Below are 18,634 nucleotides of genomic sequence, written 5' to 3' on the forward strand. Positions count from 1 at the left end.
AGGCCCAGTGTTCCTAACTGCATCTCTTATGTACCTCACCCCTGCCATTGCTCCAGAGGGGCACTGTCATTTTAATTTCTCATTCTTCTCCAGCAGCTCTGAGCTGCTGTTTTATTACTGAAAAAGGATCCAGAGTCTCTCCCCGCTCTTCTGGGTCTGGCTGCCCCTGCCACCACAGCCACGACCAGGACGCTGAACTTTATAAAAACACTGAGACACCCAAAGGATTAAATGCTAAATAACAAAGCCAAACAACACTAGCTAGCTGTGTTTGGCAAAATGTGTCTATCATTGTTGCAACTTTGAATGAACAATTCAAATGGATTTTTAGTGGCATTTTTAAAAAGCCAGTTCATTTTAAACATACAAAATAGGGTTTTATAAACCAGAAGTGTTTCTTTAGGTCCTTAAACCCTTACCTAATTACACAAATAGAGTTTTACATTAAAAAAAAAATCTTTTCTTAACGTCCCTGGCACTGGTCTAATTATTTTTACACAGTTGTACCCAGATTACACTCCCCAGTCAAGTTCCAATGGAAAACCCTGATTTCCTTTTAGTAACTTTGACTAAATCGTTCATAGTGAAATTATTCAAATCACACTGTCTCTCTGCCTGCAGCTGTCATTTATAATTGTTTATTTTCAGGTGATTCCTTTCAGAAAAGGCCCAATTTTCCTTCAGGACGGCTGTAAAGATTCCTGGGGACAAAAGCATAGTGGTAGTAATTGCTGCCCCTTGACCCCTCCCCTCCCCACCCTCCTGTATAATTTGTTTGACTGCCAGGGCTCCACCCGGCATGAGTGTACCAAGCTGTACTGCCATAAGTGGGTTTTATTATCAAACCAAGCATTCTCTTCTTATAACACTTTCACGCTACCATTTCCACAACACCCTCCAAACTCTGTAGCATTAATTTGTGCAAATGCTCCTTTGAACTCCTCACTCTCTTTCCTTAAATCACTTACTTATCTCCCAAAGAGACATACATTCACCAGCTGATTTCTCTCAGTAGCACAGAACTTATTTCTGGGGTTTTTTGCACTCCTACATCAAGGTGGTGCTCTTTGCCCGGACAGACTTCACCACCGCGTCCAGTGCCTGAAACACAGCTGCCTTAGTCTGTGCTTTCTTTAACCTTCGGATTGCTTAAGAAGGCAGTATTGATATTTGTCTCCAGGGTCATCAAATTTCTTTTAAAATTCTTTACAATTTTAGCGGCATTTAATGGCCCACCGTCATGCTTTGCCAATAATGTATCTATTTACAGCATAGAATCACAGAATCATAGAATATCAGGGTTGGAACGGACCTCAGGAGGTCATCTAGTCCAACCCCCTGCTCAAAGCAGGACCAATCCCCAACTAAATCATCCCAGCCAGGGCTTTGTCAAGCCTGATCTTAAAAACTTCAAAGGAAGGAGATTCCACCAGGTAACGCATTCCAGTGCTTCACCACCCTCCTGGTGAAAAAGTTTTTCCTAATACACAACCTAAACCTTCCTCACTGCAACTTGAGATCATTACTCCTCATTCTGTCATCTGCTACCACTGAGAACAGTCTAGATCCATCCTTGTTGGAACCCCCTTTCAGGTAGTTGAAAGCAGCTATCAAATCCCTCCTCATTCTTCTCTTCCACAGACTAAACAATCCCAGTTCCCTCAGCCTCTCCTCATAAGTCATGTGCTCCAGCCCCCTAATCATTTTTGTTGCCCCCCGCTGGACTCTTTCCAATTTTTTCACATCCTTCTTGTAGTGTGGGGCCCAAAACTGGACACAGTACTCCAGACGAGGCCTCACCAACATCGAATAGAGGGGAACGATCATGTCCCTCGATCTGCTGGCGATGCCCCTACTTATACAGGCCAAAGTGCCATTGGCCTTCTTGGCAACAAGGGTATACTGTTGACTCATATCCAGCTTCTCGTCCACTGTAACCCCTATGTCCTTTTCTGCAGAATTGGTCCCTAGTCTGTAGCGGTGCATGGGATTCTTCCATCCTAAGTGCAGGACTCTGCACTTGTCCTTGTTGAACCTCATCAGATTTCTTTTAGCCCAATCCTCCAATTTGTCTAGGTCCCTCTGTATCCTATCCCTACCTCCAGTGTATCTACCTCTCTTCCCAGTTTAGTGTCATCTGCAAACTTGCTGAAGGTACAATCCACGCCATCCTCCAGATCATTAATGAAGATATTGAACAAAACCGGCCCCAGGACCGACCCTTGGGGCACTACGCTTGATACCGCATGCCAGCTAGACATGGATCCATTGATCACTACCCGTTGAGTCCCACAATCTAGCCAGCTTTCTATCCACCTTATAGTCCATTCATCCAGTCCATACTTCTTTAACTTGCTGGCAAGAATACTGTGGGAGACAGTGTCAAAAGCTTTGCTAAAGTCAAGCAACAACACGTCCACTGCTTTCCCCTCATCCACAGAGCCAGTTTTCTCCTCATAGAAGGCAATTAGATTAGTCAGGCATGACTTGCCCTTGGTGAATCCATGCTGACTGTTCCTGATTGCTTTCCTCTCCTCTAAGTGCTTCAAAATTGATTCCTTGAGGACCTGCTCCATGATTTTTCCAGGGACTGAGGTGAGGCTGACTGGCCTGTAGTTCCCTGGATCCTCCTCCGTCCCTTTTTTAAAGATGGGCACTACATTAGCCTTTTCCCCAGCCTTTTTCCCAGCGTTCACCAGGCCTTTGCAGGGCTCTGTCACGAATTTCTTTATGGCATTCAGCAGACCTTGGTCATGCTCTGTCAGGCATTCTTTTACAGCGGTATCCAAAGTACCTCCCTCGGTTCCCCTGGTGTTACTGAATTTCTCTTGAGGAGAGAATTGTATACTGGCCCCCGAGGATAGATTGCTACCCCTTCATTCTGGGGGGTTTACAGCAACTGATGTTCATTTCTGCGGTCCCTTCATGGATCATCAAAATGTTGGAATAATGAATAATAATATGAGAAATCACCAAACACTAATTTAACTATAAATTTCTTCATTAAATCCAAAGCCCAAATGGTATTTTATGCAGTTGCTGTAAACATGTCAGCCTAAAAATAAGCAGTCACCACACCCAATATAGTAACAGAGTATTCTTAAATTTGTGAGCAGTATACTTACAAATAGGCCAAACCTAGGGATGACCATCTCATTCTGGCGTCTTTCAGTATGATCAGGTAGGGTCTGACCAAGAACCTATAGTTTCATGTCTGTCTTTATACTCTTCAGCTAACTTGTTAGTTTTAGCAAAAACCCAGTTTGAAGCACTTTATCTTTGCTCATTCCTTCCTCCAAGGCCTTCCTTTCTTATTTCTCTCCCCATCCTTGCTTGCCCGCAGAACAGGCTTGTTTCTTTGGGCTTGTTTCTTTGAAGACAGTTTCCCTTTGTCTTGTTACTGCAGCTCTTTATTTTATTAGTTAGTTTTGGAATCATACATAAGAACATAAGAATGGCCATAGTGGGTCAGACCAAAGGTCCATCCAGTCCAGTATCCTGTCTACCGACAGTGGCCAATGCCAATTGCCCCAGAGGGAGTGAACTTAACAGTTAATGATCAAGTGATCTCTCTCCTACCATCCATCTCCGTCTTACAAACAGAGGCTAGGGACACCATTCCTTACCCATCCTGGCTAATAGCCATTAATGGACTTAACCTCCATGAATTTATCCAGTTCTCTTTTAAACCCTGTTATACTCCTATACATCCTTCCCACACAACAAGTAAGATTAATTATTATTCTCACAGCCTTCTTTTACTTGCTGGTTGGGGCCTTCTTCCTACTAGTCACAAACGATAAACCAAATATGTTATTTTCTTAACCAAATGTAAGCTAACTCTACTTTTCTAATTGCACATTTACCCTATGCAATGGAGCATGTCTAGCAAGCATAATAAATGCATTAGAAGCTTGCCAACATTTGGGATTGTGTGTGCGTGCGCACGCATCCACATCACAAAATATGCATTTTGTACTTAATATTGAGCAACATGAACTTAGATATATGGGAACAGATCTTAATCAGCGTCAATGGAGCCACATTGACTTACGCCAGCTCAAAATCTTTCACAATAACAATCCTGAAGGAAGTGAGATATAATGAATGTAACTGCATGCTGGAATCTACTGGAATAAAGAAGGACCACCTGGGGCTTTAAATCCTCTTAAAATTATAGAGAAACTTGAAAATCCTCAGGGTCACATTGGCAACAAGAGAAATTCTAGTGTAGGGAAGAGAATACCTTTTCTATCTGCAGATCAGTAGGCAAAGATCAACTCCCTCCTCCCCTCAAAACGCACAGGAGAGAAGTTGGAAATCAGCATTATCTGTGAGTATTGAGCTAATAATTCTAATGACAGTCTCTGGTCCTTTACCCGCTATAAGTAGAGCTTGTACTCGTGTATTATAATGTATATTTTCTAATGAATGGACTACTAGATGTACAAGTTTATTTCAATATGTGAAATAATATTTACAGCCCATGCCAGATGTTCCAGGATTCAAACCCCACCATCCACTTCACCTCTCTTCAGCTTTAGTAGGTCACTCCTGTAGGTGTGGTGGCAGCAGAATGCTATGGTTGCAATGTACAGCAGAATGGAATTGACTTGATTTGGGGAGAGGATAAACTTATGCAATACCCAGACCTCCATTTAAGACATATTGGTTCTGGATAGATGAGAGAGAACAATCAATTGGCTTCTCATTCACTGCAGAAGAATCACTTCCGTAGCTTAATTTTTGTACATCAGAAATTCATGTAGGTTTTTTTTCTTCCGATAGGGCTATTTCATTATAACTATGAAATATTTTAACTAAACAGTATTGTTCTTCGAAAGGCTATAATTTACTTACGGCTACAGTGAGATATTTTATCTGACAGCTCAAAATTCTCAAGGCAAGGGGAGTCTAAAAAAGTAGTTGGAATCTTTGGATAATGTAAGCAATGCACCCACTTTGTGTAAATCAGCAGTAAATAGAGTAACTCTGTGATGTGACAGGTCAGAATTTGGTCAGATAAATTCCTTGCATCCTGATCACTTTCTAAATGCAGTTCTTGGGTGTTTATCTCTCACTCTTGAGCTGTATAAAATAGGAGTTGGAGCAGACCCATACATTGAGTTGTATCGTGTTCCAAATGAAACTCCCACAAAATAAGGAATATTCCTTAGCTCATCTACTTTTATTGTAGGTTCTATCGATCAACCAGCAGATTTTGTTTTTGTTTTTTTAATGATTTCATACCAAACCAGTAGGGAGCACATGTTATACATTATCACTGTAAATCCATAGAGACCAATGGAGTTACTCTGGATTTACAGAGGCATAATCAAGAACAGGAGTACTTGTGGCACCTTAGAGACTAACCAATTTATTTGAGCATAAGCTTTCGTGAGCTACAGCTCACTTCATCGGATCTGAAGTGAGCTGTAGCTCACGAAAGCTTATGCTCAAATAAATTGGTTAGTCTCTAAGGTGCCACAAGTACTCCTTTTCTTTTTGCGAATACAGACTAACACGGCTGTTACTCTGAAACCTGTCATAATCAAGAACAGAATTTAACCGTTCACTGGAATCTTAGAACAAAAAAAAAACATTTTTTTTTACAGGATCACGAAACTCAGAGAGAAACAAAAGAAATTGAAGCCAATTATTCCAGTCACATGTCACTGCAGAATTGTCCCTTGATGTACATTTTCCAGTTCCTCCTCACCTCTCCTTTAAAATGCTCTTTAGAAGAGTAAAAATCAATGTTAATTTTACTTTAATAGCATATTTATTTATTAAAGGACGACTTGCTGGCCTGAATAACTACCATGAATTCAAGAGACTTACTCCAACTTTACTCCCATGTAACCTACATCAGAATGTGGCCCTGTGAGCACATTTTTCAACTTAAGATTTCATGTTATTACCTTATAGTATCTTAGACTGCAATGAAAACCTCTGTAAGTCTGCAGTTTCATTAAAAACATTCAAAAACCTCCTCTGTCAGACTCAATTTTTCAATGGGTCAGATCTCACTTCAGCTTTCCTTTGAGCATGAGATGGAGCCATAAATATTTAGTTTACACCTTGCAGGTTGTACAGAGTTCTCTGTCCTTTTGGGTAGGGGCAGGGTTGGGTAGGAGAGATACTCATCTTGTTCTTTATTAATATATTTGTTTATAACAATATAAAGACCAAATCATACAAGACTTTTGGGCAAAATAAGGTGATTTCCCCATCCTCCAGCAGCAAGCATACTGCTAATATCATGGCAAGAAAGCCAGGACACATTACATAGCTATTTTGATAGATGAGCCATTTCATACAAGAATAAGCCAGTAATTTGGAATCCAAGCTTTGATCCTGCATCATTTAAGTCAATGAAAACAGGATTTGGCCCTTAATAATCCCATGACCCTTCCTGAGATTAATCATGAACTCTGCCTACTACATGCCATGCTGCTGTGGGCATGTTTCCTACTGATTTTCTTATGCTTGCCCTTTATCACACATGACACACATGTAGGAGGAATGAATGGATGTTCTCTGAGCCATATTTGTGACATCTCCAGTAGGCCACTCTCGGCTGACTCGTCTCTTGATGGACGCAGGCCTAACGAATCTGAGTGAAAGCACCACCTCTGGCCAGCACACTCTCCAGACCTCCCTGCAAGAGTGCCGCTTTTGGATATGCTGGAAGAACAGATAGGCATAGCTTTAATGCAGCTTCTTCTGAGGATTAAGTTCAGACCAGGACAGTGGAGGGACACATCCAAACAAATGTCACACTCTCCTCTCACTTTGCCTCGCTGCCCCTCACAGAGAACTGGAGCAATTTCTGCCCTCAGTTATGCCCATGAAAATCCAGGGCAATTCCACTCAATTCAGTGGAGTTCCCCAGATGTACACCTGCATAGTGGAGAGCAGAATTTGTCCCATAAGATAATTGTATTTAAACTAATTGACTGTCCCCTTAAGCATTTCAGAACACGTGACCTGATGAATAACATAATGACTAGGTCCTCTTGGCATTCACACATTCTCTTACATTAAGAACTCCACATTTCACTGAAGCTTAAAGCACTAATGTGCCAGCATTAATCTATATCCCAGGGCAAGTGTTCCTTTGAACAAAGAGCGAAAACTATTGGAAGCTGCCCTAACCATGTTTTTCATCACAGGGCAGGTTCTGCATAGACAGTACGCACCAATAAAGTTTAAATTTCACTATTAATGTAGGCTCCTGTTCAACAGAACACTTAAATCCCTTGTTGGCTTCAATGGAATAAGCCTATTCTTAAATTCCTTACTGAATAGGAATGGACTCGTGCATATACAGACAGTTAAGTATGTGCTGTCTTGAATTTAGGCCTTAAGCATATACCATTTTCATCTCTACTATACAACTTACCTGACCAGGTATGCAGACCCTTCTTAGTAGGGACATTATGTTCCCTACTGTGTAACATTTCCAAATTACTTTGATGTAAACAATCTCAGTTAGCTTTCCAGCTGCAAACCATTGTACAGGCAATCATAAAATCTGAGTTTTACGGCCTTATGGGTAGATGCCTTGGTTTTGCTGCCAAGCAGTGTGGCGTCATTGTATTTCTTTGTGTGTTTTAAAAAACCCGTCCTGGACAGACCATCTCATTTACAAAGTGTTTACTGCATGATCTCTTTCAGATAAACCACTCGTGTTTCAGTTTGTCAATTGGGTCCTGCGAGGGACATCCCAGGTGATCTTCGTCAATAACCCTATCAGTAGGCTTATCGTGTACACAAATACCTAGTTACTCCATTAGAATGCAAGGAAGCATGTGAGGAATGCTAAATGCTGCATACAGATTGCATTTTTCTGCCAAACCCAAAACACACTTTCTATTGGTTTTATGAAGTAGCCAGTTTTTTTCTGCATAATAATTAACGGGGGGGGGAATCATTATTTTGTTTAAGTGCTGAGTCATTTGTTTGTACATTCATCCATTGCCTGCAAGCACTTTTCTCGGATGGGAAAATTCTGATACTTGATTTTTGATACTGGAATGGCCAAGTAGAACCCCATTCTGAAATGAAAGATTTAAAAAATAATAAAAGTACAACACATCTGGTGCAGCGATTATGCCTAGGAAAGTGAAGAACGTGGGAAGATTAAACAAAAAACAAAAATGAGTAACAGAACCATGGAGATATGTACGCACAGCCCGTGCTGCACTGAGTAACCACATGATCTTATTATTGTCATCATTTTCTTCCTTTTCGCTCCCCTTACTGGTCTGTTGATACCGCCTATTGATTGGGTCACACACCTGAAGTAAGATTGTACGCTCTTCCAAGCAGGGATCACATCTGCACTGGTTTTGGTGAGGCACCTACACTAGCAGAGTTTTGGTTTTTCAAAAAAAAATGTGATTTTTGTATGTTTGGGCAAAAACTGATTTTTATATTTTTTTCAAAGTTGTGCCATAGTCTATGGCAGTAAACTGGTGACCAGTGTGTGCATGTAACCATGTGTTCCTCCAGACTGAGTCAGAACTGCTCAGCTGTGTGTTATAGGCCCTAAACTGCTACAGCTAAGGGAGAGTCTCCTTTAGTGTAAATAATAGGGCCTGTACTTTTGGAGCATGATTTCTATCCCTACTGCTGCCATGAAGCTCCAAATGACCATAATGTGCAGCATAGTGATAACTGTTAAGTCCTAACCAGCTATAGATTTATTATAATCTTTGTGTGTGAAATATAGTGTCATATTTAAATTATCTACTCACTGTCTTAACCAGTAGGGGTGCCCTAGTACATTTTGCTTCCTGTGTAGGCAATAGTCCACCAATCAGAACAGATGTAGCTTTAGTTTGCCGTTCACTGCAATGTCTTCTTTTCCTCAACAATTGGCCTGGATGGGTCCTATCACTCCAAATAGTGAGTGAATTCCAGTGAAAGCTTTGTGGATTTTGAGCTCGTGGTGCTAAATTGGGAATTGCTCCCTAAGCACTTGAGACGAGAGTTTCAAAAATTGTCTGTGTGATTAGGATCCTACATTCATAAAGTCTTTCCAATGACTTCAACAGTCCTCAGATCGGGCCCCTAGTCTCTTAAATAAGTGCTGAGCACTTTTGAAAATCAGGCATTCAGGCCTATAACCGCAAAGACATTTAGATGCCTAACTCACATTGATCTCCATGGGAACTAGGCACCTACATATCTTTGAGGATCTGCACCTACGACCCTAATTCAGCCAAACATATAAGCACACGCTTATCTTTATGCAAGGGAGTAGTGGTGTGAGGGACAATGCACATGTTTGAAGTTAAGCCTGGTTTTTTTTGTGCTTTGCTGTATTTGACTTCATTTAAGTGATTAAATATGGATATGTGGTCCTAACTTTAAGCATTCTCTTTTGATGGCTGGAAGAAACAGCTAGACAAATTCAAGCAAAAAATAAGGTGAAAAAAATGTTAACAGTGAGTGTACATATCCATTGGAACAGCTTCCCAAGGGATGTGGTGGATTCTCCATAACATGGAGTTTTGGGACGAAATCTTGGCTCCACTGACATCAGTGGCAAAACTCTCATTGGCTTCAATAGGGCCATGGTTTCACCCTTTAAATCAAGGATTGATTTATTTCTAGGTTGTAGCTGAACCACATGTTATTACTGAGATAAACTATGGCCCAGGTTATGCCTCAGGTCATTCTAGATGACCATGGTTCCTTCAGGCCTTCAGATTTATGAAACTATGAAAATCTTGACCTTGGGTATTGTGGTGAGGGGCAATACAGAGAACCTGAGAGAGATTAAAGATATGACCTTCTCTTCCAGTGAAGAGTGATACTTTAAAGAAAAGCAGATAGTTCCATAATAGACCACCTTCTCTCTAATTGCTCCCAATTCCAGTGTGCAATACATACTAAGTGGCAGAGGGAATAAATAACAGACATATTGGGGCATCGTAATACATTGTCTCCTTTCCTGAATTCCTTCAAAGGCTCTGAAAGCAACCATGGAGGGTGCTGAAGTCAAGATAGAAATGAAAGGCGAAAAGAAGACACAAAACCAGACTCCAGTGAGAAAATGTGGGAAACAAGTCTGCAAAGCCATTTGCTATATCACAGGAGACATGAAAGAGTTTGGAGACTGGCTTCAAGGTAAGCCCATTTCAACTGAGCCAATTTGAATACATCAGAAAAGCACTGTGGCTAATAAATAGCGACCAGCATGTTCGATCTGTATTAACTAATTCAAGGATGAGCTGGTTCAATAAACTGCAGAACAGAAATGATAATACTGAACCATTCCTACATTGTAGGGGAAATGCCCCCTTGTGCAAAGAGCCAAACCAAGGCTCATCCACCATCCAAGTCCAGAGGGTGCATAAGCTGAAATTCACCCCATTGTGCCGGCCCCTCTGCAGAGGAGTGAATTTCATCTTGTGAGCGTAACAGAGGATGTTTATTTCAATGCTGGCTCATTCCTTATCATGTGCCCCTTTCTTTCCCACAGACTAATGTTTATCATGCCCAAACGCCAGTGTGAAGTTAAATCATTCATCCATGGGTTTTGATCTCTCAATAAATCAGCATCAAGATACTCACCTAACCTGCCATCCAAGATGCAGACATCATACGTCAGCAGTTTGTATAAATCTGGCACCGTATGCTTTAGAATAGGGAATTCTAACAGCTGTGCTATTCATCTCAGTTAGTTTTCCAGCTGCAGACCATTATCCAGGCAATCATAAAATCTGAGTTGAGTTTTACAGCCTCGTTGATACATGCCTTGGTTTTGCTGCCAAGCAGTGCGGCATCCTTGCATTTCTCCATGCGTTTCCAGAAAACCATCCTGGACAGACCATCTCATTTACCAAGTGTTTACAATGTGATCTATTTCAGATAAACCGCTCCCGTTTCAGTTTGTCGACTGGGTCCTGCGAGGGACATCCCAGGTGATGTTCGTCAATAACCCTATCAGTGGGCTTATCATGATTGTTGGGTTCCTTGTCCAGAATCGTTGGTGGACGCTCACAGGCTGTTTAGGAACTGTTGTCTCAACGTTAACAGCACTTATTCTGAGTCAGGACAGGTAGGTTGTTCTTGTGATTTAGAATATTGCGATAAGTGAGAAATAGGATCCTGATGTGCTGAGTAGCTAGTACTGCCTTAGCTTAACATATTAATAGAAAGAAAAAGTGCTTATATAGGTTGTTATACTCTGAAACATAACCTCTGGGGAATGCTGTCTTCACTAAGAAATACATTTTTCCTACACCTTCATGGCCCGAGCTCCTGAAATCCTAACTGAGGCAAAACAAGCCCAGGAGTTAGGATAGGTGCACGCTGCAATAGACAAACCTGAGCTAGCTTTGGCCTAGCCAGCTGGAATAACAATAACAGTGAAGCCATAGCTGCTGAAGTACATACCAGAATGCTGGGCGGGGCTGTACAACCCAGGCTGCTATGGCTTCACTGCGGTTGTAGTCTGAGCTAGCTATATCATAGAATTATAGAATCGTAGGACTGGAAGGGACCTGGAGAGGTCGTCTACTCTAGTCCCCTGCACTCATGGCAGGACTAAGTATTATCTAGATCATCCCTGACAGGTGCTTGTCTAATCTGCTCTTTGAAATATCCAATGAGGGAGATTCCACAACCTCTCTAGGCAATTTATTCCAGTGCTTAACCACCCTGGCAGTTAGGAAATTTTTCCTAATGTCCAACCTAAACCGCCATTGCTGCAATTTAAGCCCATTGCTTCTTGTCCTACCCTCATGAGCTGTGGGTATAATAGGCCAGGGGAGGCTAAGCCACCTTCCTATGGAGGAGCGCCGAACTGCCACCTTTGGAGAGCCACTGCTGAAAGGGTGCTGGGGCTATGGGCCTGCCCACGCTGCTCCTCTTACACCCATGTTCCGCCTCTTCCTCCTGAGGCCCGCCATCGCTCCCCCTCTTCCTGTCCCCACTCCTCCCCTTACCCAGAGACCCCACCCACCTGCCACTCACACCTCTCCGCCCCCGGCAGGCAGGGCAGGTCTGGAAAGGGGGTGAAAAGGGGCCAGCAGTGGGCAGGAGGGGATCTTGGGGGAAGGGGTGAAGAGTCAAGCCCTGCATGGATCCAAAGGTATATCCATGGATGCAGATATCTGCAGATATAAATCAGATATCCGTGAAGCTGCAGGGCTCTACCGGGAACCACAACAGCAAAACCAGCAGCACATTGGGCCGCTGCTACCAGGAACCCATGCCCTGCGCCGGCAGCTCTTCCAGTGTGGCTGAAGGGCACCAGGCTCACCAGCAGCTGTCCCTGGTCGCACTAGTCTTGTCCAGGAGCGTGCAGCCACTTGCATGACTAGGAACAGCGGTTCCCAGTAAAGCCCTGCAGCTCCACGGACATCCAATTTATATCCGCATTCGCGGGGATGGAGAATGGGTGGGGCCTTAGGGAGAGAAGGCCAAGCAGGTGTGGGCCTCGAAGCAGAGCAAGGGGCATGGTCCCCCACTTCTAGGGAGTGTCCGGCACTTGCACACAGCATCCCCAAATGCAGGAGTCGCACACCACCCATGGCTGTCCTCAGAAGTTAAGGAGAGAAAATTTTTCCCCTCCTTGTAACAACCATTTATGTACTTGAAAACTGTTATCATGTCCCCTCTCAGTCTTCTCTTCCCTAGACTAAACAAATCCAATTTTTTCAAATTTCCCTTGTAAGTCAGGTTTTCTAGACGTTTAATCATTTTTGTTGCTCTCCTCCTGACTTTCTCCAATTTGTCCACATCTTTCCTGAAATGTGGCACCCAGAACTGGACACAATACTCCAGTTAAGGCCTAATCAGCACATAGTAGAGCGGAAGAATTACTTCTCGTGTCTTCAGAGTAACAGCCGTGTTAGTCTGTATTCGCAAAAAGAAAAGGAGTACTTGTGGCACCTTAGATACTAACCAATTTATTTGAGCATAAGCTTTCGTGAGCTACAGTGTCTTGCTTACAACACTCCCAGAATGATGTTTGCTTTTTTTGCAACAGTGTTACACTGTTGACTCATATTTAGCTTGTGATCCACTAGGACCCCCAGATTCCTTTCTGCAGTACTCCTGCCTAGGCAGTCATTTCCCATTTTGTATGTGTGCAGGTGATTGTTCCTTCCTAAGTGGACTACTTTGCATTTGTCCTTATTGAATTTCATCCTGTTTGCTACAGACCGTTTCTCCAGTTTGTCCGGACCATTTTGAATTTTCATCCTATCCTCCAAAGCCCTTGCAACCCCTCCCCAGAGCTGGCCCTATACCCGAATGGCACCCCAGGTGAGGAGCGTGTTTGGCGCCCCTCCCCCTCCATTAAACTTTTGAATACCTTATTTTTTATTGCATTGTAGCTCATTGCATGACTTTGATGCACGATTTGCATACATGATTTATCCCTGTCACACAAGACGATAAATTTGCACGCTAGGATCTGTACATCTGTATTTATTCTTGCCATATATAAGCAAATTTAAAAAATTGATCTCCTCTAAGCTTATAGAAACTTTTTAATTTTAAGTATAACTGACATCAAGAAATGGAAGTGTGGACCAGCACTGGGTGGACCGGTATCAAATAGTGTTAAAATAGGTGACAGCCTTGGAAGAGGTGGGGCCGGAGCACAGCAGCTACCTAGGAGAGCACCTGGTTGTGGTGGCTGCCCCTTGCCCAGGCTGGGCTTCCACGGACAGTGGCCAAGCAAGCTGGAGCCCCCCTAAAGTCCCCAGAAGCCAAGCCTGGGCAGGGAGAAGGTTTTGCTGCCGCGCCTCCCTGACCAGGTTCTCTCCCAGGCAGGTGCTGCTGCGCACAGAGCATGCCGGTGGGGGGGGGGGGAAAGGAGGAGGGGGGGTCCAGCTTGCTCAGCCTGTGTCCCGGAAGCTGAGCTGCAGCAGGGAGTGGGCTGCCGCTACCGCCCCTCTCTAGCCAGGCTGTCTCCCAGACAACTGACTAGGCTGCACCGAGCAGCAGCGACTGGGAGCAGCTCCGGCCCGCTCCCAGCCCTGGGCAGGCTGCCAGGGAGAGCAGCTGAACATAGCCGGGGGTGGAAGGGGAAGCTGGCACAGCAGAAGGACAGAGCCCCTCCCCCCGCCCTACAGGTAACGTACGGTGGGGTGAGGGGGCAGGGACAGTGTAGGGCCCCGGGCTGGGGTTGAGGCAGGGAGGAGACACGTGGGGAGGTCACGTGTCCTCCACTTTAGCTGGTGCCCCCCCAAATATAGGGAGGCACCAGTCATCATCATCAGTCAAAGATAGGTTTCACAAGCCTCAGCTTCGAAAAGCTGCACTCATCACTCGCAACTGTGACCGGCACCGTGAGCAGAAGCCTCAAAGCTACCCCCAGGTTAGGAAAAGTGTCCTTCAGCTCTGCCTCATGAATGAACTGGAGAACTTGGAATGGAGAGTGCTTCCCGTGTTGCAAAATGTGGCGGATGTTGTCCAATTCAACATAGAGGCCTTTATCATTGACATCCTAACATTACCCATGTGTCAGCGTCCGGCGAAGGTCCGTGCAATTGTTCAAGAGTGTTTTCCTGTCCGCCAGCAGCTTACTAAGGTCATACAAACCCCCCCAGGTCATTTCATGGTGCTTCATTTGTCCAAACCTTTCTTTGATACACACTTGAGCAGTGTCTATGAGCATGCAGAAAAACTCCTCTTGAATTTTATTTCCAAGCTTCCCATCACCTCATCTCTTCCCTCATAAGCAAACTGTCTCTTCTTCCAATGAATACAAATTTCCTTGAAGACAGGCTCAACTCTTTAAGTTTTCTGCCATTTCTTTGGCAGTAGTGGTAGCATCTTCAAATCCATTGTCTCTGTAGGCCACTGTGAAATCACGGCAGCTTCTCATCAAAGTAGTAGCAGTCGCGATGTCCACTGACTGAGGTTTGTAATAAACCCTGGCTTACAACATTTACTTGGAACAAGATATCGTGCCAAACCACAACTGAGACCAGAAATTTGAAGTCGGTGATGTGGTTTGCCAGGCTTTACGCCTCATGTCAGATTCCGGCTTCCGCTTTACTCAATTGTGCCAGTTCCATCAGGGCATTGTAAACCTCAGTCACTGAGGTATCTCACTGGCCTTACACTGTCAGTGCGACTCTCCCAGTGAGTATCACTGATTTGTAACATTGTCTGTGAGGATCTTCCATCTGATAGTTGACGCTGAAGACAGGATGTATCTCCTTTGCAGTACTCTGGAGAGAGATATTGAATCTAATGAAGATGACACTGCATCTGACAGAACCAGGCTGAGGGAATGGCAGCCACAAGACACGAAGAAAGCTCTTGGATTCAGCGCACGGATCCTTGCCTGGACACCACTGTTTCTTCCCTTCATGTTTGCATCACTGTCATAGTCTTGGTCGTGGCAGTCCTGAAGCTTTATTTTATTCTCATTCAAAAGGTTCATAAACAGTTCTGTTAGGCCTTTTCCAGTAGCATCATCCACAAACCAGAAAATGGTCTTCTGCTGGTTTTCCGTGTCTATGCGTTTATTCAACTTGAGCCTGGACTTGATTTCCATCCATTGGGAGTAGGCTGTAAAATTACCTGGTGACTTTTCATGTTGCTTCTGATCATCAGCTAAGTTATGCCAGGAGCTGTACCCGGAAAGCGCAAGCAACGATTTAGTATTCTGGTCAAATATTTTGCAACAAAAACAGAATATGTTGTCAGTTGATTTCAAGTAAACTAGCCAACACCGAGTCAGCTTCTCACCATTCTTGAGCACTCTTTTGCAGTGTGACTTTGAGAAGTGTCGCTTCTGCTCACTGACTGGAAATGTCATGTCCTTGATTTTGCCCAGCCCATTCAAAATTGTACGATCAGTATCGGCAGAGTTTAGGATCACTGGCCATAAAGCGGGACCTGATGTATCGATTTGTGGGGTGCAATTTTTCTCACTGCTGTTTCTGTCATCATGCAAGGCTGATTCTTCTCTATTGTTTCTCTCCTTTTCATGTAAACCAGATTTTTCTTTATCATCACTCTCCTTTACACCGCCAGGAAAACTGGACAATTCTTCACCACTTTCCTCACATTTCCATTCCTTATCTTTAAGTAAATCTGCTAATTCCTTAGTAACAGGACTTCCATCATTTATGCTTTGCTCTTCAATTTCTTCTGCACTGGGATGATCACTAGTGCCTAAAGCCCAGTCTGTGTTGTTCTGTTTCAGATATGTTCCCATCCAATTTGCCCCTTGCTGCAAACGAGATTGCACCTGAGCTTTTCACTTCCTATACTGAGCTCCTGAAAGCTTCTTTGGGGGCATCTTTTATTTTCTATGGGGGGGAAACAGACAGTATTAGGGAGAGCAAACATCTATGTTCCACAGTCTTGTTCAGCAGAAATGAGGGGTTCAGGGTGCGGGAGGAGGCTCTAGGCTCCTAGGTGTGGCGGGGTGTGGGAGGGGGGGGAGTGAGGACTCCTGCTGGGGGTCCAAGCTCCAGGGTGGGGCTGGTGATGAAGGGTTTGGGGTGCAAGAGGGTGCTTCAGGCTGGGATTCAGGGGTTCAGAGGGCGGGAGGGAGATCAGGGCTGAGGCAGGAGCCTGGGGTGCAGGGGGGAGTGAGGGCTCTGGCTGGGGGTGCAGGCTCTGGGGCGGGGCTGGGGATGAGGGGTTTGGGGTGCAAGAGGGTGATTCAGGCTGGGATTGAGGGGTTCGGAGGGCGGGAGGGGGATCAGGGCTGGGGCTGGGGCAGGGGGTTGGGGCCCGGGAGGAGGTCAAGGGTGCAGGCTCTGGGTGGCGCTTACCTCAAGCAGCTCCCAGAAGTAGCCAGCATGTCACCCCTCTGGCTCCTATGCAGAGGCTCTGCATGCTGCCCCCTCCACATGTGCCATGCCTGCAGCTCCCATTGGCTCTGGTTCCTGGCCAATGGGAGCTACGGGGGAAGCACTTGGGGCGGGGGCAGAGTGCAGAGCGTCCTGGCTTCCCCTATGCATAGAAGCCGGAGTGGGGACATACCGGCTGCTTCCCGGGACACGCATGGTGCAGAAGCTAGCAGGGAGCCTGCCAGCCCTGCTGTATGGTGCTGCCAACCAGATAGTCAACAGCCCGGTCAGCTATGCTGACCAGAGCCACCAGGATCCCTTGTCGACTGGGTGTTCCGGTCGAAAACCAGACACCTGGTCACCCTAACTGTGCTAGGCACTGTACATACACATAGTAAGAGACAATCCATGCCCCAAAGAGCTTACAGTCTCAATCGACATGACAGGCAGAGGGTGGGAGAAAGAAAGTATCACTTTCCCCATTACAAATGGGGAACAGAAGCCCAGGGAAGTTAAATGACTTGCTCCTTGTCATCAAGAAGCCTGTATCATAGGTGAGACTTGAATCCAGATTTCTCAATGAGCAGTCCAGTACCTTAACCACAAGACCAAGGACCTGGCAGCCAGGACTTTTAGGGCTTGATTCTTCTCTCACACTGGTTTTACACTGGTATAATTCCACTGGTATGCAGCACACCTGGAAATTACATTCCAGCACAGGAAGCAGCGATTCACAACAGGTGAAGGGACAGTGTTAAGTGATGATGCATTTCAACAACAACAAAACCTTCAAGTCAATTGTCTTTCTCCCACAGATCATCCATAGCAGCGGGACTGCATGGCTATAATGGGGTCCTGGTGGGACTGCTCATAGCTGTATTCTCTGACAAGGGAGATTTCTATTGGTGGCTTCTACTGCCTGTTGCTCTTGTATCCATGACATGGTAAGTCGCACACTTTTAGGCTTCTGTGTTGTAGAATTTAAGGGCAGAAGGGACCACCAGATCATCTAGTCTGATCTCCTGCATATCATAGACCACCAACACCCACCCACTAAATCCAACAACTGAAATGAGACCAAAATATTACAGCCCCCACAGACTAGACTCCTATGTGTCACAGGCAGAGAATAAGAGGAACTGAGGTGCACCGGTGCTTGGATTCTGATTCCTTCTGTTCCTGAGACATTGGTTGTCATATGTTGTCTTGCATTTATTTTAATAATATCTAATAAAATCATGCTACTCTTACTCCTGGGGGAATTCTGGGCCACTGTGCACATGCAGAATTTATGTCCCCCACAGATTTCTTTGCTTCTCTGCAGAAAAATGACTTTTTGACAGGGAAGTAAAGGGAAGCCGCAAGAGCGGTCATGAGCCCCTCCCCAGGAGCGCAGGCAAGTCGTTTCAGGCACCTGGAGCAGCTAGCAGAGAGGGAAATCACTGCACCAGCGCGGGGGTTAGGAGATGGGAACGCCCTGGTTGGTGGCTCCTACCCTGTGCCAGGCATAACTCCTCTTCTCCTGAAAGGAGCGGCTAGGACTGGGTCAGCCCCACTCCCAGAAACCTCCTCAGGCTGCAGGAAGCTGTCACGCACACACACATGCACTTCCTGCCCCCATCGCTCCTCAGTCATGGGGAGATGGGTCACTGTATAGGGAGCTGCTCCCCAGTCTGCCCAAAGCCTGCACGTCCGGATCCCCCCATACCCAGATCCCCCACCGAGCCTCACTCCCCCAGCATCCAGAACCTTTACCACCAATCGCCCACTCCACCAAGACTCACCTCCCTGCACCCGGACTTCCCCACCAAGCCCCACCTCCCCACCCGGACTCCCCTGATCCCCACCCT

At 45.1% G+C, this 18,634-nt stretch overlaps 1 protein-coding gene across 1 annotated transcript in view; it reads left to right on the forward strand.

Annotated features, from left to right (window-relative positions):
- LOC311521334 (urea transporter 2-like) overlaps window positions 1-18,634 on the forward strand; it is a gene marked incomplete at its 3' end in the record, with an annotated part of 42,928 nt that overhangs the window by 9,153 nt on the left and 15,141 nt on the right. Inside the window, exons 2-4 of the mRNA XM_084629616.1 lie at window positions 9,981-10,140; window positions 10,885-11,074; window positions 17,600-17,728. Coding sequence (XP_084485742.1) covers window positions 9,996-10,140; window positions 10,885-11,074; window positions 17,600-17,728 — 464 coding nt within the window. The 5' untranslated portion in view covers window positions 9,981-9,995. The remainder of the gene's footprint in view (window positions 1-9,980; window positions 10,141-10,884; window positions 11,075-17,599; window positions 17,729-18,634) is intronic.

This window comes from Lepidochelys olivacea (genome assembly GCF_965140295.1).
Source record: "Lepidochelys olivacea isolate rLepOli2 genome assembly, chromosome: 5".
In the NCBI taxonomy this organism is placed as follows: Eukaryota; Metazoa; Chordata; order Testudines; family Cheloniidae; genus Lepidochelys; species Lepidochelys olivacea.